Genomic DNA, 24,237 nt, shown 5'->3' with positions numbered 1-24,237 from the left:
ACGTGACATGAGGCTGTCAGCCCTGGGAGCAGGGCTCTGCTCCCCCAGGGCTCCCTGGGGCCGTCCTGCTGGGCGTCAGTGCCTCTGTGTGAGTGCTGGAACTGACTGTACATGTAGGAGGACAGACTGCAATCCAACACCTTTATTTATCGCCTCAGCCACCTGACAGTGTTGACAGCAGACATGAGGAGCATGCGCAGACAGTGTGCCATTCCAGTACAGGTTTGCCAGTCCGGCCTCGACAGCACCTGCACTTGCAGGGGGAGCAGGGCCACGACCCCACAGGCATCCTGGCCAGTGCATTGTGAGTCAGAGCGCTCCAACGCCAACCACGTCACCCGCCACACTGACAGCGATGTCCTTGGTGCACTACACACGAACTAAACAGTGTAAAAATAGATCGCGTATATATATAAATTCATTTCCCGCTCCTGAAAAATACTCAGTGCAAACCACCAGGATCCGACCCTTCAAGTTTCTTAAGCTGTGCGTTTTCCTTTGTTTGGCTTGGTTTGGGTTTGCAGGGGCCGAAAGAGAGGGTCACTAAAGATCTCCAAGTGCAGGGGGACTGCCAGGGCCTCATGCTGCACCTGCCATGCCCGAGCCCCAGGTCGCACAGTGTTCAGTAGTAAACTGGTGGAGGGAAGCTACTCAGGGCAGGGTTTCGGGGGTGTCTAGCCTATTGAGAATTCACAGTAATAGCCAAGTTGCCCACCTATGCTGCACAGGTCAGGGGAGGATATGCAGGGTGGCTGTGGACGTGTGCTGGGGGTGGGGCACAGCCAGCCTGTGTGTGGGCCCTGCACCTGACCCCGAGGGCAGGTGGCGGAGGTTCAGGTTTCATGGGCTGTGGCGTCTGCCTCACTCCATGCCATGATGTAGTGCAAAAGGACTGGCACAATGCCTGAGCACTTGGGCATGGCCACAGGCCAGGAAACTATTCCAGAGACAGGCCAGCGGACCCAGCAGCCGAGCCTGTGCCCTGCTTCACAGCCTCTGTCCACACGTGTTCAGAGGGATGCCCAGGACCCCTGTACTCCTGGCCCCTGGGACACCCCCAGCCCCACGGCCTTCCCAACCGCAGCATCTGCTGTAACTTCGTCCACCTCAAAACTTCAGACTGAAGACACTAACGGCTTAAAATAAAAATACTGCGGCATAAATATGTATCTTTGTTCTTAAACTTGTGTGATTTGAACTTCAGTTTTGGTAAAGCTAACTTACTGACCACCACCTAGCTGTTTATTCCATGGCCTTAAGTAGGAATAAATAAGCATCTGGTGAGACCTGGTCCTGCTGCTCAGATGCCACCAGCTGCGTCCTCCCGACAGCATGTCTGCCTCCTGGCACCCGCTGTGCAGTGCTCATGCACAGGTGGACGTTTAGTTCTATTGAAGCATGGTTAGTAGAAGCTGGAGGGCATTGCATAGGACATGCACAAATGGGGGCCTGATGGAAGGGCACTCATGGACGTGTCTGCTCTGCACAGTGACGTTGGAGCCCAGGCACGTGTTCTGTGCTCAGAGGCGACATGGACGCAGGGATGCAGTGAGCAGGTGGCTCCGACCAGCAGATGGTGGCTGCTGAGTCCTGACCTAGTCATTACCATCTCTGCCTCCCCCCATGGCAGAGGGGGTTGTGCTTTCACAGCTTGGACTGGAGGCGGCAGCTGCCTAGCCCACGTGTATGCTGGGGACACAGCAGAGACCACAGCGCCCGAGCACACCACCAGGCTGACCCTGGGACACCCCAGCACTGATGCCCCATCCCAGGGTGTGGGGTTCTCCTGCCAGGAGCCCACAGGTGCTGGGCTGGGACTGAAAGGCCACCAAGGGGCATAGCTGTGCCCACTTGGTTTCCACACACACCCAGAGGGAATTGCTGCTGGCAGTCTTGCATGCACTGGGGGACTTTTATCAGAGCTGTTAGAGTGTCTTACCAAGCAGCTGTCCCCACTGGCCTGAGGGAGTGCAGGCTCCACAGGCCAGCGATGCAGTTCCGGGGGTGGGGGGGCAGTGCAGCAGACGTCCTGAGGACAGACACTTACATTTCTTTTGCTTACACCCCGATTTCCCGTGTGTTTCTGGGCAGCCAGCCCTTGACAGACTAGAGAAGCTGTTCTTGCCTGAAGACACTGCTTTAGGAAGAACAGGTGCCTCTCTCTTGAGCATGCTGTGCCCAGAAGGGCTTACAGCCACTTGGGCCCAGGTGCCCTCCCGCAGGCTGCGGCTGGGACCTGCCTCTCTGCATGGGCATGCACGCTGCAGGGCTGGCATTCTGCTGAATCTGGGTCTGTGCTGCGAGACTCAACTGGAACAGTGGGCACTGGGTTCCTCACAGGCAGAAGGAGCAAAGCTGCCTTGGACCAGGAGACCCAGGGCCTCTGTGGTGGAGCCTTGGGGGCAAGGCATGGGGAGGAGCCCTGTTCTGGGGTTGCTCCCAAAATGTGTGTCTTGGGATGTGATGGGTTCATCAGAAAGCCCTTGGCAGGTTTGGAGCTGTCTTCAGACACATGTCCCACCTGTTCTCCTGCCTCAGGGAGAGCATGGAGTGGGGCTGTGTCCTGCAGCTATTCCCCCAGCACTGCCCTTGGCTTCCCTGCCGAAGCTGAGGCCTGGCGGGCAGCTCAGAAGCAGAAGTGAGATCATGCCCTAGGAGTGACTCCGGAAGCTGGTGGTCCGTGTCCTGTTTCAGGGCCATGCAGTGTGACATTGCAGAACCTCAGAACAAAGCTGGCCTGGGAGGCCACTGTCATCTGAGTTAAGGGGCATGGGGGCTGATGGAGATGCTATCCCCCCAGAGAGGCCACGTGGGCTGGGCATGCTGGCCCTGAGCCACCCTCTGCACAGGCGGGCTCCCCTTGGGGCTTGGGAAGCTGGGGTGTCACGGCAGTGATGGCTTTTTGGCTGTGTGCGATTGGCCAGGCCAAGTCCAGGAACAGGATGCCCCCAGATGACCTGCTGCCTTGGGAACAAAAGCAGACAGGCTCCAGGAAGCATTTTCCTGGGTAACTCCAGGACCACACGCCAGCCTGTCATGGGCCAAGCTGGGGCTGTGTCTATGCAAAGGGACAGCAGGAGGCCTTGCAGGATGCCAAACCCCGGCAAATACCACAGGTCTGGGACCCTCCCCTGGCCTGGTTTTGTGTGGTTTCCTACACTCCCAGGGGTTGGGAGAGGTTAGGGAGAGCTGTTGCCAAATGGCTCTGGAGAGGCGAGAATTCACTGCAGAGGCTGAGGCTGGGAGGTTTGTGCCATGCCGTAAGGGGGGAGCAGCCCAAGTCCAGTGTGGGGGACGTGGGCAGAAGGCGCCCAGTCTCATGCTGGCCACGGCTCTGCCTGCCCACAGAGAGCCCCAGCCAACGGGGTGTCTGACCCAGAGACGCTGGTGCAGGGGGAAAGCAGAGAGGAGGGCATCCTGGATCATCCTTGACCTATCTGAGAACACACTTTTCTTAGAAAAGCAAAACAATGAGCTACCCGTAGTTACCATTTTGGTCCGGGAAGCTCCTGTCACTGGCTGCACACTGGCCTCAGGCTACATGACCCCCCTTGGCACAGACCTGTCCGTAGGCGTGTGCGTGTGCTAGCATGCGTGGATGTGCGTGTGTGCCCCTGCATGTCCCACCTCCTTGTGCCTGCACTATGTCCTCGCAGACTCCACCACCTGTTAGGGGTTCACTCACACTCCTGGGAGGGTTCAGAAGGTTGGGAGATCTGGCCTGGTCCTGGGAGATGCTTTGGGAACAGCCACTGGCCATGGGACGCAGCAGGCATGTTAGAAAAGGTCAGTGAGTTCAGGGGCCAAACCTGGGCAGAGAGAGGTGTGCAGGATCCGGGGGGAAGGAGGCATGGCCCCAGCACACTGGCCCGGCGTCAGTTCTGCCCGTGTGGGCACAGGAATGTAATGAAGTGAGGTGGTGCCCCCTTGGCAGTGGACAGGAGCCCACCCCAAAGGCTACTTGCTCCCCTGCACCTTCTGGTCATAGGTGCCGGCGTGCTTGTAGCCCGGCACGTAGCCTGACTCATCCACCAGGTCCACGCGGCCTGCCTTGCCCCTGCCCCTGCCCGACGGGTCGAAGCGCTCCTTGTGGGAGCCTGTGAACTTGGTCGTGTCCGTGAGCCGCGACACAGTGGGCGACGAGATGGCTTTCTGCAAGGGAAGAGGAGGCGGGCGTCAGGTGGCGGGCAGGGGACGGTGGGGGCAGAGGAGGTTGACTGCTGGTCATCCCCGAAGGAGAAAGAATGGGCTGGCCGGGCCAGGCGGAGAGCAGACTCCAGCCAGAGGGGTTGGGACCTGGACAAGGGCGCCGGCCAGTTCCTGGAATTCGCCTCTGGCCCGGGCAGGAGGCAGCCTGGGTCGACCTGCCTCCAGGCCTCAACGCCTCTGTGCAGTCACCCCACAGGCCCCCGCGCACCACACTCACCGTCACCCCCGAGATGATGGGGGCCTTGCCCTCAATGAGCCTGTGCACCTCCCGGATGGCCTCCTCCCTGCCCTTATCTTTGAACCGCTTCTTGGAGAGCTCCTCCAGCGCCTCCTTGAACTGCTCGAAGGTGATGGTCCGGCAGGACTTCCCCCTGCAGGGACAGCGTTGGGCATCTGGGGAGGGCTCAGCAGTGACACGGACACCACCCTGCCCAGGACCCAATGATGTCACAACCAAAAGCAAGTCTAACGTTAAAATACAGAACGTGCCCCTCCCCCCATCTTGGTCTGCAGTGTTTACACCCAACAGTTGGTTGCCGTCAGCAACGACAGCAAATATAAACTGTGTTGGAAAAAAAGCTTAAAGGAACCACATTCTTTAAGAACTGGACATGGAAATGCACTGCTGTCTGGCTCTGGGGCAAGGGCCTCCACCTGGAGGACTCTGAGGGGAAGGCAGTGGGAGGCTGTTCTGACCCTACTGCCTGAAGGAGGCTGTGTCCCCCCTTGGTCTGCTGCCCACTTGTCGGTCACCACACAGGGACAGGACTGGGTCTCCCTGACCCTTGTGCCCAGCAAGGTGGGCCCAGGGCCCAGTCAGCCCCACCCAACCCTGAAGCTCAGACACGCCCCTGCCCTCCCTGGGGAGCCTGGTGCCCAAGGCCTTGGGGGCCTGGCCTGCAGACCCTCCACAGCAGCCAGGCTGGGGGTGGGCCCTGCACTTCAGCTGGAGATGGACTCCACTGCACAGACCATTCACACACCCAGTGTGGGCAAGGTTCTCTGGGCTGTTCAGCTTGTGATTTTAACTGAAGAGTGTTTTCCACTTTGGCCACGTCTTCCCCAGCCAGTCCCCTGAGGGAGTTTCCAGTGTTTTAAAATCAGAAGTGATGGGCTGGGTTCTGTGCAGCATGGACACCCTATCAGAACAGCCACAGAAGGGCTGCCACCTGCCAGCCATTTGCGCCACGGAAACCTGAACATCAGCAGTTCAAGGGACACCTGGCTGGCAGGTGCTGTGTGGGGGCCAGTGAGCAGAGGGTCCAGAACAGCAAGGGCAGTTTGAAAAGTAGGGACAGAGGCCACCCCCACCTCAGACGCAGCAGAGCCCACAGACCAGCGGTAGCCCAGGCAGACACGGCCCCACAGGAGGTGGCCCGAGTGACCAAGAAGCAGGGGCAAGAGCTGCCTTTGCAACAAATGGTGTGGGCTGGACCACAGACAGAAGCTGATGTAAGTGGGTCACATTCCTATTACCACAATCCCCCAAACTATAAACTTCTGGAAGAACACCTAAGAGAAAATCTTGCGACCTCAGGCTAAGCAAAGATTTCTTAGAAGTGACACCAAAAGCCATCTATAAAAGGAAAAAATTGGATAAGTTGGATTTCCCCCAAATTTAAAAAATCATGCTCTTTGAAAAACACTTCAGAAAACTAAAAGACAAACCACAGATAAAAATGCTTGTCAAGTACCTGAAAAAGGACTTGATGTGAACTGTATGAATTCTCAAAAACTCCCAATAAGAAAAACCTGATGTAGAAAGCTGTACAGAGCGCTCAGACATCCTTAGCCAGAGGGTACAGACCAAATCCGGAGGAGGCTGCACTGTGCCACAGGATGGCCACGGGCCAGAGTGAATAAATGACAAGGCCGGCGGGGGTGCAGGGGCGCAGGTGTCCACTCCGAGAGCAGTCGGGCACTTTCTTACAAAGGTCACACCTGCAGCGCAATCCCACTACTGGGTTCTTACCTAAGACAAATAACATGAGCTTCCACAAAAATGTGTTCTATTCACTGTCACCCATGTGTCCACCAGGTGCCCTTTGGGGAGATGCACACCTGGGGATGCGTCATCACTTTACGCACATCTGAAGACACGGGCATGCTGACCAGCACCCCCAGTCAGGAAGGGAGTGGAGGACACGGCACCCTCAGGGCTGCAGCCTGGACCCGGAGCCCAGGGAGCGGGAAGCTGGGGCTTGGTGGCTGCGCACATCTATCCAGCACCCACACACAGCCATCCCACCCACCACATGCAGGGCTGGGCCACTGGGTGGATGCCGCGGCCTCAGGCCCCGTGTGTGAAGGTTTCTGCCCTCAAAGCTCTTCACCTCAATACCCACAAACAGCATGAGCCCTGTGGTGCTGGGCTGGGTGAACTGGTGGGATGCCAGGCCACTGGGGCATGGGTCACGTGGCAGCTGCCATGCATAGGGAACCCCAGCAGTGCCTTGGGCAGTGTGACACAACCTTTCCTTCCTCTGGGTGCTGTCAGGGGGGTTACCCCTCAACCCTTGGACCATGTCTCCTGGGCCATCAAAGACGCTCCTGTCTCCTGTTCACTCTCTGCCTGGGTAGCATGTGGACGCCAGGCCTGATGGCCGCCACCACCAGAGCACGCAGCCCTCCCTGGGCACGGCGGCACCAGGCACCACCAGCGTGACTCACTCAGGCGGGGGCTGGGGGGTCACATCCAGATCTCGTGGACATGCAGGCCTAGGGTCCTGACTCACTTGCTGCACCTGGCCAGGCTGGGTGTCCCCAAGTGTCCCCACTGTGCACTACATGGGGGTCTCGAGGCATCTGTGCCAGCAGGGAGCTCTCCCCAGGGCACCCGGCTCCCTACTGCTGCAAGCCCCCGGCGAGTTCCAGAATGACAATGCCAGTCTCTTCCCCAGAGACAGCTGGTCACATACACTCCCTCGGGACACAGAGCGAGCCTGTTCCCCAGAGTCCACAGAGCTGCAGGGCTCCCTGTTCTGGGGCTGGCGGCACCTGCTCAGTGTTGTTCTGCTGGAAGGCCGGCCCGGCTGTAACAAGGCCTGTGACCTGGGGTTTCACCTTACTTCCTCAGTTCTGTGTCCCCCGGGCCTCCAGCCCCAGCTCAGGGCCGGCAGGGGACTGGACACTGCCATTCCCGAAGGTCACCCAGCCACAGCATGGGCTGGCCATGGGCATCAGAAATGGGCGGGTGCCGGCTCAGCCCTCCGAGGACAGCCATGTGCACATGCCCCAGGGCCGGCACTGTGAGGATCCTGGCCTTTGGGCCCATGTGTCCCAGGATGGAGCACAGGGCCCCCACCTCTTCACCGGCACCTTCTGGGTCAGTGAGTGGTGGCACTCCCAGAGGCCCTGCACCCACAGGCAGTGGCCAGCCTGCTAGGGCATCTCAGACAACCTACCACTCTGGGTCAGAGAAAACTGGCTCTCCCAGGCTCCACACCCAGCAGAAGCTGGGCCCCGGGTGACCTGTCCAGGGAGCAGCCTGGCTGACCAGGACACGGGTGTGGGCAGGAAGCAGGATGTCAGGGGGCCTCACACAGCACAGATGAGGGTCAGAGAAGGAAGAGCCTCCTGGATGTCCCCATCAACCCCTGGGCCAGCGGGGGTGGATGTGGGGGGGGGCCTGCCTGGTGGGGTCGCAGCCCCCAATTTCCAGCTAGGCTCACAGAGGGCCCAGCTGTGTGGTCGGGCTTCCCTGGCCAACTCCAGACTTGCTCCCACCCAGGGCTGCTGGGCCCAGCAGTCAGCCCCACGTGCAGACCCAGCCCAGGCCCAGGGGCCACGACGAGGCTGAGGACCCCAGTGGAGACTGCTGGCAGCCCGGCAGCCGTGACCCCGACACTGAGTGTGTCCCCTGAGTGGGAAGGCGTTCCTCTGACGTGGAGTCGGCCTCCTGCAGGGCTGGGTGGGCTGAGGCTGGTGTGGCCTCCGCAGGGTTTGAGCCAATCCATCCTTCTAAAAGACCTGCGTGCGTCGTTATCTGACACCCACGTCCACTCGACGGGGAGCCAGTGGGAGAAGGATCCCTGACTCCTGCTCTGCCAAGCTTTGACCCTCAGCAGCAGGCGCACCGCCGGCCCACACGGAGGCCCTGGCGATGCCGCAGGTGGGACTGCGCTGCTGCGGGCGGCCACCAGAGGGCCCCGCGGAGGCGGGCGCCTGCGCAGCCGCTCGGACCCCGCAGCCTGCACTCACGGCGAGGGCCAGACCCTCCCGGAGGGAGGCTGGGGCGGTCCAGGCACGGCACGGGGATGGGGGAGCCCTGGGGCATCAGGCAGGCCCGCGGGGTTGCTGTGTCGCCGGCCAGCGTCTCGGACGTCAATCACTCGCGGAGCTCTGCCGGCCCCACGGCTTCTCCTGCCGGCGCCCCACCCACCCCCCAGTCGCCCTGATCCACGCTCGGCGCTCCCTTGCCGCTCCCGCGCGCTGGCCAGCCCCTGGGCACCGCTGCTGTTGCCGGGGCTCGCGGTTGGGGGGCCTCTGCCGACACCTGCACGTCTTGCTGCACGGTTCCCACTGTGTCCTGACCGCAGCGTGGGTGGCAAGAGAGCAGCTTCGCCCCCCCCCAAAGCCCTGCCCGCCCACCTGCCACCTCCTAACCCCCAGCAGCGGAGTCGCAGGAAACGCTTGTGCGTGGGCCACGAGGGGCTCCGCGGAGACCCCACCTTCCTCTGCCCCTGGCGCCTGGCCTCTCACCTGTGCGGTGGGGGCCCCCGTGCCCAGCCCGGACACGCAGAGAAGCAGGCAGGGTGGGAGGGGGTGTCACCGTCCACGGCCCCCAACAGGGCCGTCTGGGCGACGCTCCGCCCGTGTGCACAAGGTCAAGAGTGGCCAGTGTCTCAGCCCGGCCGCGGGCGCCCGTCTCGGTAGCAGGCCTTCCTCCGACCTGCCCAGAGCTGCAGAGACGCACCGAAAAGCTTAGCGCTTGGTAACTTCCAAACAAACAGGCGCTGCCGTGGCGACGGGACCCAAACAGCGGCTGCAGATACCGGGCGCGGCCGCCCGCGGAGCCATGGCAACCGGCCGCAAACAGAAATAGTGGCTCTTCTCAGTCCGGGCTTTGCGGTTCTGCCTCGCATCTCCCACCAGGCCAGGGCGCTTCTGCCCGGCGACCCCGTGCGCCAGGGCGCGCGGCCCAACACTCTTCTCCCCATTTCAAACAGGAACCCCAGCAGCCTCCTCAGACCTGCCCCCCAGCGTTCCCCAGTGGCCCCCTAGTCTTCCAGGGGGTCCTGCAGGATCCCACGACCCAGCCAGGGACACTGACCCTCCCCCATAACCCAAGACCCTTCCTTGGGGTGCTGCCCCCCTCTGACCCTGCCAGGGTCAGATGCTGTCTGCTTCTGCCTTCCCAGGGACAGGGTGTAAGCCCCCATCATCCACCCCTCATGGGTCCCAGCCAGTGCTCCCAACCCCCACATGGGGCTTGAGCCTGCACCCTTCCAGGGGCCACGGCACTGACCCTCCAGCCACTATAAGCTGGTCTTGACTGTGTCATGGCCACTACCCCTCAATGGGCCGGGGCCGCAGCTGCCTGCCTCACAGACCATGTTCCTCCACAGTGAGCTATGGCAGAGATACTGGGAGTCCCTGAGCAGCCCTGGGCTCTTTAGTAGGGGGGCTGCCGTGCCTGGAAGCCAAGGCCAAGCCCCAGCCCCCCAACCCAGAACAGGGCCAGGACCTGATGGGACTCCCTTCCCAGTGCCCACGCACGTGGTGCCAGGGCAGGAAGGATTCATGTGCCCCCCCGGGGGGCGAGTCTCCTGCACATGGGGTCTCCAGGGCTCACCCAGAGTGTCAGTCCTGGGATGAGCTGACCACACATGCCACCTCCTGACCACCAGCTCTGTGGACTGGCTGACCTGCCTGGGCGTGCGCACGTGGGCACATGCGTGTCAGCACACGTGTGTGGGCCCTGTGTGCATACATGTGCACATGCCTACATGCCATAGCTTGAAGGCAACCCCTGCAGCTGGGATAGAGGGGAGGGAAGGAAGCCACCACGTGGCCCCGGCACCAAGGTCTGGGTGATACTGGCTGCGGGAGCCTGTCTCCCTCCTAGCTCTTCTGGAACCTTCCCCAGTGGACACCGGTCTTGGGGTTCCTCCACTCCGGGGTCTGGACACACTGGAGCACGTACCCAGGGCCGAGCTGGGGGCTGCACTGGCCCTGGTTGGGGTCCTGCCCCACCTCACCCACCTCTGCTCAGGACCCCGCCCCCTCACTGGTGCCCTGGTCTCCCCACGTGGTGAACGCCACCCTGCTTCCGTCTCCAGGCTGGTGTGTGCAGCGCGTCTGCCCCTTGAGCCTGTTCTGCACCAGCAGTGCATCCTGACAAGGCCACAGGCTCCCGCCTGCCATCTAGATTGGCCCACAGTGGTGCCACCGGTGTGGACTGGCTGCCAGATTTCCCTGACACCTGTGCCCAGGGCAGTCCCCATCTCTCGCTGGGTCAGTGGGCCGAGTGAGTGCATGTTGGCCCCTCATGCAGCTTGGCCTCAGGCCCAGAAGCAGCTGCACCCAGGACCTGGGGGTGGGCTGGACCCTGCAGCTGAAGCAGTCTCCAGAGCAGACATCCACCCCCAGGCCCGCCCCAGGGGACCTGCAGGTGGGGCCACAGAGGATGGCGCCCTGCAGGCTGACATGGTGCTGACTGCTGGTAGCTTTGAGGATGTGTGGTGTTTCCCGGGTGGTCCCAGGCTGTGGAGGCTGGGAGGCTGGGAGGCCATGCCTGTGCTTCACAGTTACCTTGGGGTGGGCATGTGCATGCCTGACCTGGGGGTGCTTGAGCGTGTGGAAAGACACCAGCAGTGCCTCCTCCCCGAGCCACCGGTGACACGCTCACTGGCTACCTCGTTCACGTGGAGGCTCCCTGGGGCTGTGGCCCTGCCACCACTGCTCAGCCTCTGGGCATCTGGCTCTCTGGGGGCACCCCTGTGCCCCCATTTGGGCACACAGCCTGCCATCCGGGAGGCCTGCACTTACTTGATCTTGCTGAAGACGATGTCCACGTCAGTGACGGTCACGTTCCTCCCATCGATCACCTGGCAGTCCTTGCACAGCTTGGACCAGTTCTTGCCGTGCATGTCCTTCCCGGTAGCCCTGGTGTCCCCGTGCACCGCGAATCGCCGGAAGGCCTCCTCCAGGGCGCTGAGCTCTGGGGCTGCGGCCGCGCCCTCGTTGGCGCCTTCCGACTCCAGAGAGAGCCTCTTGGCCGACTTGTCCTTCATGGGGTCCCCTGGAGACTTGGGGGGCGTCTTGCTGGGGGCCTTGGCCCTGCTGTCGGCCATGTTGCTGGGGGAGAAGGAGAGAGAAACGAGTTGCCCCTCTCCTACGGAGCTTCCCAGGCCCCTCCAGCTGGCTGCATGTGTCCGGCAGGCACCCAGGGTAGTGCATGACCCTTGGGTCCCCGGAGCTGCACCCTGGCACGAGGGGCAGCCTGCGGCCCAGGAGGCAGCTGCAGGGCATGAGTGCTGGTCCCACAGCTGGAGACAGCCCTGCCCCTCCCAGCACCAGTTCCCCCGACCCCCCTCAGCCGTGGCAGGGCCCTGGGGCAGCTCCAGCCAGCTGCCTGGGGACTTGAGGCCCCTCTCTGTCACGTCCCAGCTGGCCAAGGGGCCACTGCCTTCTCCCTGGGCCACATCTGCTGGGGGGACTCCCCAGAATGACACCCTTCAGCGTGCTCAGGAGGGGGTCGCGGAACTAACTGATCACGCTGCCACTGTCAGCTCAGGGCGGAGCCTGCTGACCTAGTGCTGGGGGCCGGGGGACACTGCATGGGCAGCAGAACCTGTGCTGACCTGGCGGCGACTCTCTGCCTTTGTGAGGCGCCTGGTCCCCAAAGCCGGCTGGGTCCCTGTGGGGCTGAGAAGACAGAGGCCCTGCTGCCCCCTGCAGCTCTCAGGTGCCCTGATGCCCCCCTCACCCTGCGTTGGGCGGTGGCCAAGGCAGGGCACCAAGATGCCCCAGCCCAGGCCAAGCTCCATGCTTCCTAGAGGAGAGGCCGGCCCACCACCCTCACCAGCACAGAAGGCCAGGTCCACTGAGAGGAGGCTCCCAGCTGGAGGGCCGGGGCCACCAGGAGCAGGCTTGGGCCTGACTCTGCAATCCAGTGAAGAGCTCCCAGATCCGAGTTCCCAGCACCAGTTCCGCCCAGAGCACAGATGGCCCCATGGGGTTCCCACCGACCCCAGGACTCTGCAGGGCCCCTAGCTGCGGGGGAGTTGGGGGAGTCCCCGAGTGCTGCCAGGGCCACAGTGCCCGCCACCCCTGCCCTCTAGCCACAGGAGTGCAGCTGCCAGTGAGACAGATGAAAACACAGGACACGACCTCTGCTGGGTGGGCAGGGGTGGCTCTGGGGCCTGAGGAGCAGAGTCACATCAGGGCCCCCAGATTTCCTGCGTCGGCAGGAAGGATCCATGGCAGAGGCAAGGTGAGGTGGTGTCACCGGGATCAGTTTGTGTCATCACGGACACCATTTCTCTGTCTGAAACAGAAGCTTCTTATGGGCCTAGGTGGAAGGGGTCCCATCCCAAGGTGTGTGCCCTCCACCCTCAGGTGTGCATTGGGCCCAGGTGTGTGCCCTCCACCCTCAGGTGTGTACTGGGCCTAGGTGTGTGCCCTCCACCCTCAGGTGTGTGTGCTGCATCACCAGGTGTATACTGGGCCTAGGTGTGTGCCCTCCACCCTCAGGTGTGTGTGCTGCATCACCAGGTGTGCACTGGGCCCAGGTGTGTGCCCTGCACCCTCAGGTGTGCGTCCTGAACCTGCAGGTTTGTGCTCTGCACTCCCAGGAAAGCCAACTCCTCCCTGGCCAAGATTCCCCTTATAGGACAGATGTCAGCACACAGTGGGAAGGGGGGCCGACCCGGTGTGACCAGGTATGACCAGGTTTCAGTCTGCTGGCCACAGGTGCACAGCCTGGGACACTCCCCAAATGTGAGGATTGTCAGCAGCCTGGGGAAGCCCCAGGAGACACAAGTTCTGACTTATTTCACTATCCAGGAGTTCTCGAAGCCCAGTGCCCCACTCTCCTTGAAAACCCGGCCCTCACTCACCCCCTTCCCTGGATAGATCCCAGACTCTTTGGGATATGTGTAAGTTTTGGGGTAAGAGGGGGGAGGTGAGCACAGAGCCAGGATCCATGATGTGCTATGGGCAGCAGAGCGCAGGGAGGCGGCAGACGGGATGCGGAACCTGCCTTCCAGCCCGGAGCTCCTGAGCACCCCTCTCCTGCTGGCCTCGGGCCCCTCGGGGGGCGGGGGTGTGGCTGAGTGCCGTGCCCTCCCCATCCCTGGCCTGTCTTAGGGAGCAGCCTGCCCCTTCCTCAGCCGGCCCAGCCCCTTGGGTGGAGCTCGGAGGGGAACTGGGAGGTAGCAGGTGGAGGGCAGGTGGGGGAGGGCACGGCAGGTACCACTGCCCTAGGCCAGTCCTGCGTGAGGCTGCGTGCTGGCCGCAGAGGGGTCAGGACAACAGAACTGCTAAGTATTGGCACTGGGGGCCCCACACAGCTCACGGTCCTGGACCTGCATTTTCAAAGGCGGTTTAGAGATGGAGGGAGGTCACATGTAGAGTTTCAGACCTGGACTCGGAGGAGAACAGGGGGAACCAGAGGCCACAGGGACTAACGCCCCCGAGGCATGGCCAGGCGCTCTCAGAGCCCCTGCCTGCCACCCCTCAGGGACCATCAATGCCCAGAGGGGCACCGGAGGAGGCCCCACTTCCCAAAAGGAACTGGCCCATCCCAGGGTGACTCCCTAGCAACCTCCTTACACTGACTACCTGGAGCAGAAACTGTAGAAAAGGCAACATGGGACAGACCCCGAGAGGCCACAGACACTTCTGCCACATGGTATCAGCACACAGTTCCCGACCAGGAGGACTGGAAATTGCTGCTACTAATGCACCTGCAACAGGGCCACGTGTGCTGTGAGCAGGTCCAGGTGTGCTGTGAGCAGGGCCAGGTGTGCTGTGATCAGTTCCAGGTGTCTGTGATCAGTTCCAGGTGTGCTGTGAGCAGGGCCAGGTGTGCTGTAAACAGGGCCAGGTGTGTGAGCAGGGCCAGGTGTGCTGTGAACAGGGCCAGGTGTGCTGTGAGCAGGGCCAGGTGTGCTGTGAACAGGGCCAGGTGTCTGTGATCAGGGCCAGGTGTGCTATGAACAGGGCCAGGTGTGCTGTGAGCAGGGCCAGGTGTGCTGTGAACAGGGCCAGGTGTGCTGTGAACAAGGCCAGGTGTGCTGTGAACAGGGCCAGGTGTGCTGTGAGCAGGGCCAGGTGTGCTGTGAACAGGGCCAGGTGTCTGTGATCAGTTCCAGGTGTGCTGTGAACAGGGCCAAGTGTGCTGTGAGCAGGGCCAGGTGTGCTGTGAACAGGGCCAGGTGTCTGTGAGCAGGGCCAGGTGTGCTGTGAGCAGGGCCAGGTGTATTAAATGGAACAGCCACAACAGCCTCACTGCCATCATGGTGCCCTTCCTGGGCAGGGTATGAGTGTGCCCTAAATGCAGAGACAGGTGTGCATCTGAGCTCACAGGTGTGAATGCACCTCTGCTCTTGTGTCCCCCAAGCCCACTCCCAAGATGACCCTCAGCACCTGGATCCTGAAGCCTCCCCACCCAGCTCCTTCATCTTGCCCCCAGTCAACACCCCAACAAATCTGGCCTGGCTAGTGACTGACCCGCCTCCTTAGAACCAGGTGCCCTCCAGCCCCTAAGGCCCCTCACAGCCTCCATCTCCCTCATACGTCCCCCTTGTCCTCTGGGGCTACCACCCTCGGGAATCTGGAATGGTACCCAGGTCTGGCAGGCTGCCCATCCCGTGTGCGGCAGTAAACACTGGGTCCGGACGGGGTGCTGGGTGGCATGTAGGGTGGCGTGTCTGAGAGCCAGGACCTGCCCTAGGGCTCAAGGAGGATCCCCGCCCACAGCCCACCATCACTGCAGGCCCCCATCGCCCTCCCTGGGGACCACCTCCCACCCCCACACTGCCCTGGAGACGCTGGTCCTGAGGAGCCTCCTCTCCCAGGGGTTTTCTGTCAGTGTCACCGGCCCTGGGCTGCTCTCAGACCCCAGAGGAGAGGCATCTAGCCACCCCAGCTCCTCCCCGCTTGGCTTGGTGTGGCCACTCCAGCCCACTGCGCTCTGGAGGGTCACCTTGAAGGGCACCACCTGTGCCCCCACCCGAGTGACCCGGACATCACAGCTCTTGGAAACTTGTGCCCAATGGTCAGAGCCATCTCCAAGGGACGTGGTCTGTGCCTGGGTGCCCAGTTCCACCACAGAGGCAAGGTGGCCTGCGGTCCAAATAGCCAGGCCGAGGGTGCCGGTGTGGAGGCCTGGCTGCATGGATGCCCTACAAACTCTGCTGGACTCACAGAGCCTCAAAAAAAGTACGTAGAAAGGAGGAAAACAAAAAGTCTGGACAGAAGCCATGAGTTCCCGCACCCTGACCACCATGGCCTGGATGGCCTCTCAGGGGCGCCCCAAGGCCCTACTAGGCCCAGTCCCAGGACGCTGACACCGGAGGAAGGGGCTCAGGAATGATGTGACAGCCCCCAGATAAACCCCAAGCACAGCTGTCCCGAACCACTGGGGAGGCTGAGGGGCTGGTCAGCTGGTACAGGGGAGGTGCTCTGCTCACGGAGCCTCTGCCAGTCCCCTGCACAGGCCTGACCCCCACTGCACCAAGGCAGTTTTGGTGCCTGAGATCCTCTAGTGGGGTTAGGGTAGGACAGGAAACTAGAAAGTCCACAGCAGCCTGCAAGGGGTGTGAGGACCTGTCCACTTGGCAGGCCAGCCCTCTGGGCTCAGCCCCAGGCCCTGAGCAAACAGCCCCAGGGAACAATGTCCACCCCAGCCCGCAGACCCCTCCCAATGGCCCACACTGCCCGCACCTTCAGCTCTTTATCTCAGAGTCCATTCGAGACAATGCACCCTTTGGTAACTGTTCCCATTTGTGACCATAACATGGCCCCCACTTTGGTTTCCCCAGACACTTGATATGAATGGCCACTCGCCCCAGGCAGTGAGAGCCATCCAGAGCCAGACACAGCAGCCTTTCTGAGTCCCAACACCCCCGGAGTTCAGCATGGTGTCAGGGGTCTCAGCTACTCTCAGCTCAACTCACACAATCCTGGCAGCACAGCTGTCCCAAGTCCCAGTCCTTGGTCACCCAGCCTGAGGCCAAGGCCCAGGCAGGTCCATGGGGTCGGAACCTTGGCCCTCAGGCTGCCCACCAGAGCAGCCTGGGGACTAAGCCTCAGAGAACTGGGAGCTGCTCACAGGGGCAGGCCCAAGCTGCAGGGCTGAGCACAGGTGCAAAAACTCTAAACAAAATCCTAAATAAAACATCAACAAGTGGAATCCAGATAAAAAGGATAAATACTTCATAACCAAATTGGGTTTATGCCAGGAGAGCCCGGTTGGCTTAAAACGAAATCAATCAGGATAATTTATCACAGAAATAGAATAGAGGATAAAAGCCATATTTTCTTCATGCAACTAATAGGGAGAAAAAAGCAGGAGTTGCAGTACTTGTATCAGACAAAATAGACTTCAAAACAGAGAAAGTGAAAAGAGACAGAGAAGGACATTACATAATGATAAAGGGGTCAGTCCAATATGTATGCACCCTTCAACTAAGATCAGGAACAAGACAGGGATGCCCACTCTCCCCACTTTTATTCAAAATAGTACTGGAGGTCCCAGCCACAGCAATCAGACAACACAAAGAAATACAAGGCATCCAGATTGGTAAGGAAGAAGTCAAACTGTCACTGTTTGCAGATGACATGATATTGTACATAAAAAACCCTAAAGACTCCACTCCAAAACTACTATAACTAATATCTGAATTTAGCAAAGTTACAGGATACAAAATTAATACACAGATCTGTTGCATTCCTATACACTAATGATGAACTAACAGAAAGAGAAATCAGGAAAACAACTCCATCCACAATCGCATCAAAAATAATAAAATACCTAGGAATAAACCTAACCAAGGAAGTGAAAGACCTATACCCTGAAAACTACAAGACACTCTTAAGAGAAATTAAAGACGACAGTAGCAAATGGAAATTCATCCCATGCTCTTGGCTAGGAAGAATTAATATTGTCAAAATGGCCATCCTGCCTAAAGCAATCTACAGATTCAATGCAATCCCTATCAAAATACCAACAGCATTCTTCAATGAACTAGACCAAGTAATTCTAAAATTCATATGGAACCACAAAAGACCCTGAATAGCCAAAGCAATCCTGAGCAGGGGAGAATTTCGCTTCCCAACTTCAAGCTCTACTACAAAGCCACAGTAATCAAGATAATTTGGTACTGGCACAAGAACAGACCCATTGACCAGTGGAACAGACTGGAGTGCCCAGATATAAACCCAAGCATATATGGTCAGTTAATATAGGAAAAAGGAGCCTTGGACATACAATGGGGAAATAACAGCCTCTTCAACAACTGGTGTTGGCAAAACTGGACAGCTACATGCAAGAGAATGAAACTGGATTATTATCTAACCCCATACACAAAAATAAACTCAAAATGGATCAAAGACCTGAATGTAAGTAATGAAACATAAAACTCTAAGAAGAAAACACAGGCAAAAATCTCTTGAATATAAACATGAGCAACTTTTTCCTGAACGCATCTCCTCAGGCAAGGGAAACAAAATAAAAAATGAACAATGGGACTACATCGTGTTAAAAAGCTCTGTAAAGCAAAGGACACCATCAGCAGAACAAAAAGGCATCCTACAGTATGGGAGAATATATTTGTAAATGACATATCCGACAAAGGGTTAACATCCAAAATATATAAAGAACTCACACGCCTCAACACCCAAAAAGCAAATAACCCTATTAAAAAATGGGCAGAGGTTATGAACAGACACTTCTCCAAAGAAGAAATTCACATGGCCAACAGGCACATGAAAAGATGCTCCACATCGCTAATTACCAGGGAAATGCAAATTAAAGCCACAATAAGTTATCACCTCACACCAGTTAGGATGGCCAACATAGAAAAGACTAGGAACAACAAATGCTGGAGAGGATGCAGAGAAAGGGGAACCCTCCTATACTGCTGGTGGGAATGTAAGATAGTTCAACCACTGTGGAAAGCAATATGGAGGTTCCTCAAAAAACTAACAATAGAAATACCATTTGACCTGGGAATTCCACTCCTAGGAATTTACCCAAAGAAAACAACTTCTCAGATTCAAAGAGACATATGCACCCCTGTGTTTACTGCAGCACTATTTACAATAGCCAAGAAATGGAAACAACCTAAGTGTCCATCAGTAAGTGAATGGATAAAGAAGAGGTGGTACATATACACAATGGAATACTATTCAGCTGTAAGACAGAAACAAATCCTACCATTTGCAACAACATGGATGGAGCTAGAAGGTATTATGCAGGGTGAAATAAGTCAGACAGATAAAGACAAATACCAAATGATTTCCCTCATTTGTGGAGTTTAAGGAAGCAAAACTGAAGGAACAAAATAGCAGCAGACTCACAGACTCCAAGAAGGGACTAGTAGTTACCAAAGGGGAGGTTGGGGGAGGTCGGGTGGGGAGGGAGGGAGAAGGGGATTGTGGGTATCATGATTAGTACACATGGTGCATGTGGGGTCACAGGGAAGACAGTGTAGCTCAGAGAAGACAAATAGGGACTCTGTGGCATCTTACTACACTGATGGACAGTGACTGCGATGGGGTGTGTGGGGGGACTCGATAATAAGGGTGAATATAATAACCACATTGTTTTTTTGTGAAACCTTCATAAGAGTGCATATCAATGATACCTAAATTTTAAAAAATCATATTTTCTTAATAAACACAAGCAAAGCGTTTGACAGAACTGAATTCACATTTGACAGCATCTATTCACCACAAAAATTCTTAGCAAGCAGAAAAAGAAGGAAACCGCCTAATTTTATCACCTACAAACACCCAGAACCAGAAACTTGGACTGCTGAGCACTTTTCTTCTGAAAGGAGAAGGACCAGGAGGCTGGGCTGCGCTCAGCCATCCTCTCCATCAGTCCAGCAAGAGAGGAGGAGGGGGTGAAGCTGTGAGAATAGGAGGAGGAGATAGGAAACCGTCGTTTTTGGCTATTTCTATGATCATGCATGTACAAAATCCAGAGGAATCTCAGGAAAATTATTAGAATCAGTAAGTTTAGCTTTGTTTCCGGATACATGGTCAACATGTAAAAATCCATTTTATTTCTGTGTAGCAGCAGAAACACAACAGAACACTCATAAATACTCAGAAATGTGCCATTTGAAGTGTCAGGAAGAAACATCAGTTACCCAGGACTAAACCTAACAAGAATGCAAAAGGCTGCCGACATGCAGACTGAAGCCTTATGGGAAGAAACAAAAGGTCTGGACCGTTCATTACAGACATGGACTTGAACCTGAATCTACAAAGATGTCAATTATCCCTAAATTCATCCAAAACTTTAATCCAAATAAAAATTGCAACAATTTTTACAGATGAGTATCTAGAAAAGCTGAATCTAAAAAATATATATAAAGGCAAAAGGGCGTTGCATGAACAGGCCACCTTGAAGGAGATTTGCTCCCGGGACACTAGACTTGATAGGAAGCCCTAGACAAGAGGGCGGCGCTGTGCGTGCTGGTGCCAGAGGCCCCGGGCACACAGGCGTGCTGACTGCGGCAAAGGTGGTCCAAAGCATCGGGGGAGGAGCACGTTTTCAGCAAGTAGGGATGGACAGATAGGTGGAAAATTAAACAAAACCAGAAGAAAATGGAGCCTTTAAGCCATCCGTTCAGCACAGGTGGGTTGAAGAGTAGGGAAGGCAGAGTAATGAGGCCCCAGGCAGAGTGTGAATCAGGACCGGGTGAGTGAGGGGCAGGCGGCGGCCGATGGGCCACCTCCCCAGGTGGGCCTGTGCCAGGGAGATGGCAGCCGGCCGGGGAAGGCTGGGGCCAGGAGGGACAGGCAGACAGCCGGCCCCAGCAGGACAGAGGACAGGGCCAGGGGTGCAAGGCTGGGCGGGCCACCAGCCGCTGCCAAAGGCTGAGGCCGCACATCAGGGACCACCTGGTCTGGCACAAGGGGTCCCTGGAAGCGTCAGGAGGAAGGCGGGGCTGCATGTCCAGCTTTGGTCACCGACCCGCCTTCCACCCATGTGCCCACAACCTGGCGGTCTTCCCAAACCTCAGCCAGGGCCGCAGTGGGAGCGAAGCTGCCGACTCCTCAAGCCAGACCCCGAGGGGCAGCACTGCTCAGCCCTGGCACTCTCAGGACTTGAGCCGACCAGAGAGCTGGCAGCCGATGCCAGCGGGGGAGAGACCCCACATGGAGCCGGGAGACCCCTGCCAGTCATTCTCGCTGGCCACAAGGAGAGGAGCCTGGGGCAGACGGCCCAGCCCAGGCGGGGTATGGGGACCAGCCGTCCATGCACATGCCTGCCGGACGGCGGATTCGTGCGCGGCGTCACCGTGTTGAGGCGCCGGTTTTGGGGGGTCTGCCGCGCAGCATCCGGTGACCCGAGCGGGGGAGGGGCAGCATGGGGCTGAAGGTCACGTGGACAGCGACTGTGAGGTGCACACAGAGTGGTTTAAATCGCCCTTCCTCACGGGTGGCCCACGACCCAGGGCCACAGGCTCCGGGGAGCTCGCCCGGCTGCGGGGTATTGGGGTTAGTACCAGGTTGGGCCCGGCACCCAGGTGTGAAGCCCACAGCCACACCCCACCCGGAGGATGCTTGCTGTTTGCTGACATCCCCGCTGGCGTGAGAGCTTCCCAGGGCAGAGGCCACGCTGGCTCACCTGGCGCCTGGCAGGTGCTTAGCAGACATCGTTGAACAAACAGGTGTGACAGGATGGGGTCTCGGGAACGGTGGCCCAGGGTGGAGGAGGTCACGAAGAGCCCACACGGGGCGCCCCACTTCTCACACCAGGAAAACCCGAGGTCCAGGAGCTTGTGCCTTTCAGGCCCGGAGCAGGTAAGGCCTCACCCTTTCCTTTCACAGAAGGCACCCCAAGGCCGGCAGAGCCTCACACGCCTCCAGGCGCGGTGGTGGGACAGCAGATGACATGGCGGCGCAAAGTCAGAAAACCGGCCTAGGCTTCTACTCTGTGACGCTTCCCACGTCCTCACCAGAGGGCCTGCATTTGGGCATTCGGACACCACAGGACAGCTCACAGCTGACCTGCTGCGGCATCCACTGCGTGCGCCCCACAGTTAAAAGGGAGGCATGGAGCCTGGCAAGTCTTAAGTCCCATCTTAGGGAAGGAGATTTGGAGGCAGCACGCCATGCTTCCCTGGGGAACTGCCCTTCCCCAGAGTGGTTCTTGGGGGCTGGCATCCCAAAGCAGGCACCCTCCCCAGGGACCCCGGCGGGGCCAATTAAAGGCGTTCCCAGGAGCTGGCATGTAGGTGCTGCATGTAGGTCCCCTCTCTGAGAGGAGCTGCCAAGCCAGGAGGCTATGGGTCAGGGTCGTTGCAGGCTGTGATACTGGGCTCCCTCCCCCCCCACTGGGGAAGACGGTCTCTGCAGGTGAGGCTGAACCATAGAGCCGGTCCACGTGGGGAGCTGGAGACCACATGTGGGCCCCACCCCTTCCTTCACGGTAAACAGGTTACTTAAGCGCAGGAGACGGGCATTGCTGATTCCCCTGCCTAAGCCCACATCTGCCTGGTCCAGGGTTAGTGACCTCGGGAGGAATCAGCACTATACCCAGCACGGCTGCTGGGCAGTACCAGGCTGGGCTCTGTGCACAGACCTCACGGCCCCAAGACCCTCGATGGCAGCCCTTGTTACCTGCCCCTCCTGCCTCACCAGTAGCCTCAGGAGCTATAAATAGGCCTGGCTCCCAGAGGACGCCTTTAACTCTCAGCTTCTCCTGCTGGGAGCCGCTTGACTGCCCACCAGGGAGGGAAGCCTCATCGAGGCTGCCCCTGAGGACTGTCGGGCTGCTCCAAGATTTCTTGGAAACCTCAACCAGTGATGAGTGATTTTAATTTTCTTTACAAAATTCTCCTGTGACTTGTACATTTTCCCCAGTGAATACTGTAAGCTTGTATATAGTTAAAACAGTAATTTATTGCAACTTCAAAGGATTCGGGAAGATCAGCCAAACACAGCCCGGGAGATAAGAGCAGCTTCTCATCTCCATCGCTTCATCACTCCGTGCAGACGAGAGGAATTCTTTACTGTAGCACTAGCACTTACATTATGGTACCTTTCTGAGTCACAGATCCTCTGGAAATCATGAAAGCCGCACTTTCCCCAGGGAAACGCACACACCCCATATGGCATTCTGCAGAAGCTCGGGTAAGTTCATCAGCACCCCTCCCCCGTCACCCACCACCAAGCCCTGTGATTCGGGCCATGTGATGGGAACAGCAGCTGGTACCAGAAACGGGATCATGGAATCCAGTTTAAGGCATCCAGGAAGCCCTCTGTCCCTGCCCCCTCCCCACATTTCCTGCCTGTCCCAAGCCCTTGGTCCCATTGCTGCATCCCCAGTGCGCTTGAAAATCAGGTCAGCGTTTCCCGATCACTCCCTAGGGGCCAGGGACTGGCCTGGGCTCTGGGGAGGCTCCCCCCCAGAGCTTGGCTATGGGGAGTCCCGGGAGGCAGGCAGCCGGGGCCACAGAAGCTGGTCCTTTTAACAGCGTTCCCCAGAGACTCTGCAAGTATCCAATAAATGTCAGGCGAATTAACCAATAAACACGCAGATGGATGACAACATAGCCAGCTTATCCTGAAAGGTGCCTGGTCTTCAGAGAGCACGAACTGCCTATCAAAATAGTAGTCAGGGGAGAGGGGGGGGTAAGAAAGGGTTTTCTCGCCACCTCATTAACAGGCTTCATTTACATGAGTGCGCCCCAGAATGAAGGGCCCTCCTTCCAAGGCTGGGTGCTGCTCCCCAGAGGCGTGCGGAGAAATCACACTGACAGCGAACATCTTCTATCTTGATTGCTAAGTTCTATGTTCAGATGCGATAAAACAACACCCCTCGGGGAAGCTTCTGGATTTGCACACTGGAGGTGCGACACCCTCACCTGGCTGATATTGAGACGTTAACGCCCGGCCAGAGGGGGCTTGGGACCGCTCGCCAAAGGACCAGCTCATTCTGAGCCCTCTCTGCGGCCGTGGGTCTCCCGAAATACCTGCGGAATGGCAGCGGCTGCTTCCCAAACCCTTCCGCCCCGCCGGCTGCGGCCCCCAGGCCGGGAAACCAATGTTTGTGTAGCTGGACATGGAGAGGCGGGGGCGGCGGCGCCGGGGGAAGGGGCTGTAAGGGGCGCCCTTTGTCACGCTAGGCAGTGATGCGACGAAAGGCCACGTTTAGGGTCCACTTATTAGCCACCGTGTCCTTGGTGCGCCGCGGATCCTTCCCGCCTGTGCCTTCCGCGTCCCCAGACCCGCTCCCAGAGGCAGCCCGACCGCCTGGCAGCCCCGGGCGCACGGACGTGCGGGCAGGTCCGGGAGGGGCTCGGCGGGCGCCGGGAGCGGGGTCGCACACAGGGCCCGCGGGAGCAGGTGGCGGCAGGAGCGGGCCGGGTGCCCACGCTCCGCGCCCCGCGCCCCGGGATGTAGCCGTGCGGTCGCTTACCTCCGAGACGCAGTGACTGCACCGGCGGCGCCTCCGCAACTCGGCCGCGCGCGACCCGGTGCCCGGCGTGCGCCCGCGCCGCCCCCGCCTCCGGCCCGGCCGGCCCGCCCCGCGCGCTCACTGGCCCGCGCGGCCCCCGGCCCGCCCCGCGCGCTCCTCGGCGCCCCGCCCTCCGGCCCCGCCCCGCCTGGGGAGCGCGCGGGGCACACCGAGGCCTTTCCGAGCGCCGCCTCTGCCTTACAAGGCCGGCTCCGCGCAGCGTCGTGGGAACCCCGCGGGGCTGGCGCGGGTGCGGTCGTACCTGGCTCCCGGACCCGCGGGACGGCCCGGACCCCGCGCCCCGCGGGTGGATGAGCGCGGCAGCAGCGTGAGGATGAATGGGCGCGCTGACCGGCCTCCCGGGTGGTGCGCCCGGGGCG

At 59.1% G+C, this 24,237-nt stretch overlaps 1 protein-coding gene across 2 annotated transcripts; it reads right to left on the bottom strand.

The window, feature by feature from the left end:
- Positions 1–127: 127 nt before the first annotated feature.
- Positions 128–24,237, bottom strand: TPPP (tubulin polymerization promoting protein). Of its 2 annotated transcripts, none has more exons than XM_036920292.2 (4): positions 24,120–24,237; positions 11,200–11,508; positions 4,427–4,580; positions 128–4,152 (listed from the first exon to the last, which is right to left on the bottom strand). In XM_036920292.2, exons 2-4 carry the CDS (start codon positions 11,502–11,504, stop codon positions 3,958–3,960), a joined length of 654 nt encoding a protein of 217 aa, XP_036776187.1. In that variant the 5' UTR covers positions 11,505–11,508; positions 24,120–24,237; the 3' UTR covers positions 128–3,957. The 2 variants fall into 2 exon arrangements, with proteins under 2 accessions (XP_036776187.1, XP_036776180.1); XM_036920285.2 differs by lacking the exon at positions 24,120–24,237 and adding an exon at positions 23,819–23,921.

This window comes from Manis pentadactyla, chromosome 2, assembly GCF_030020395.1.
Source record: "Manis pentadactyla isolate mManPen7 chromosome 2, mManPen7.hap1, whole genome shotgun sequence".
Classification (NCBI taxonomy): domain Eukaryota; kingdom Metazoa; phylum Chordata; class Mammalia; order Pholidota; family Manidae; genus Manis; species Manis pentadactyla.
Note: the sequence above shows the minus strand (reverse complement) of the source record. Positions and strands in the feature narration are given on the sequence as shown.

What these genes read in the sequence shown, in the direction of transcription:
- TPPP (XM_036920292.2), bottom strand. Translation starts at nt 11,504, where the DNA reads ATGGCCGACAGCAGGGCCAAGGCCCCCAGCAAGACGCCCCCCAAGTCT. An exon ending in ATCGTCTTCAGCAAGATCAA is followed by an intron (nt 4,581 to 11,199) that starts GTAAGTGCAGGC and finishes CTGTCCCTGCAG; the next exon opens with GGGGAAGTCCTGCCGGACCA. An exon ending in CCATCATCTCGGGGGTGACG is followed by an intron (nt 4,153 to 4,426) that starts GTGAGTGTGGTG and finishes CTTCCCTTGCAG; the next exon opens with AAAGCCATCTCGTCGCCCAC.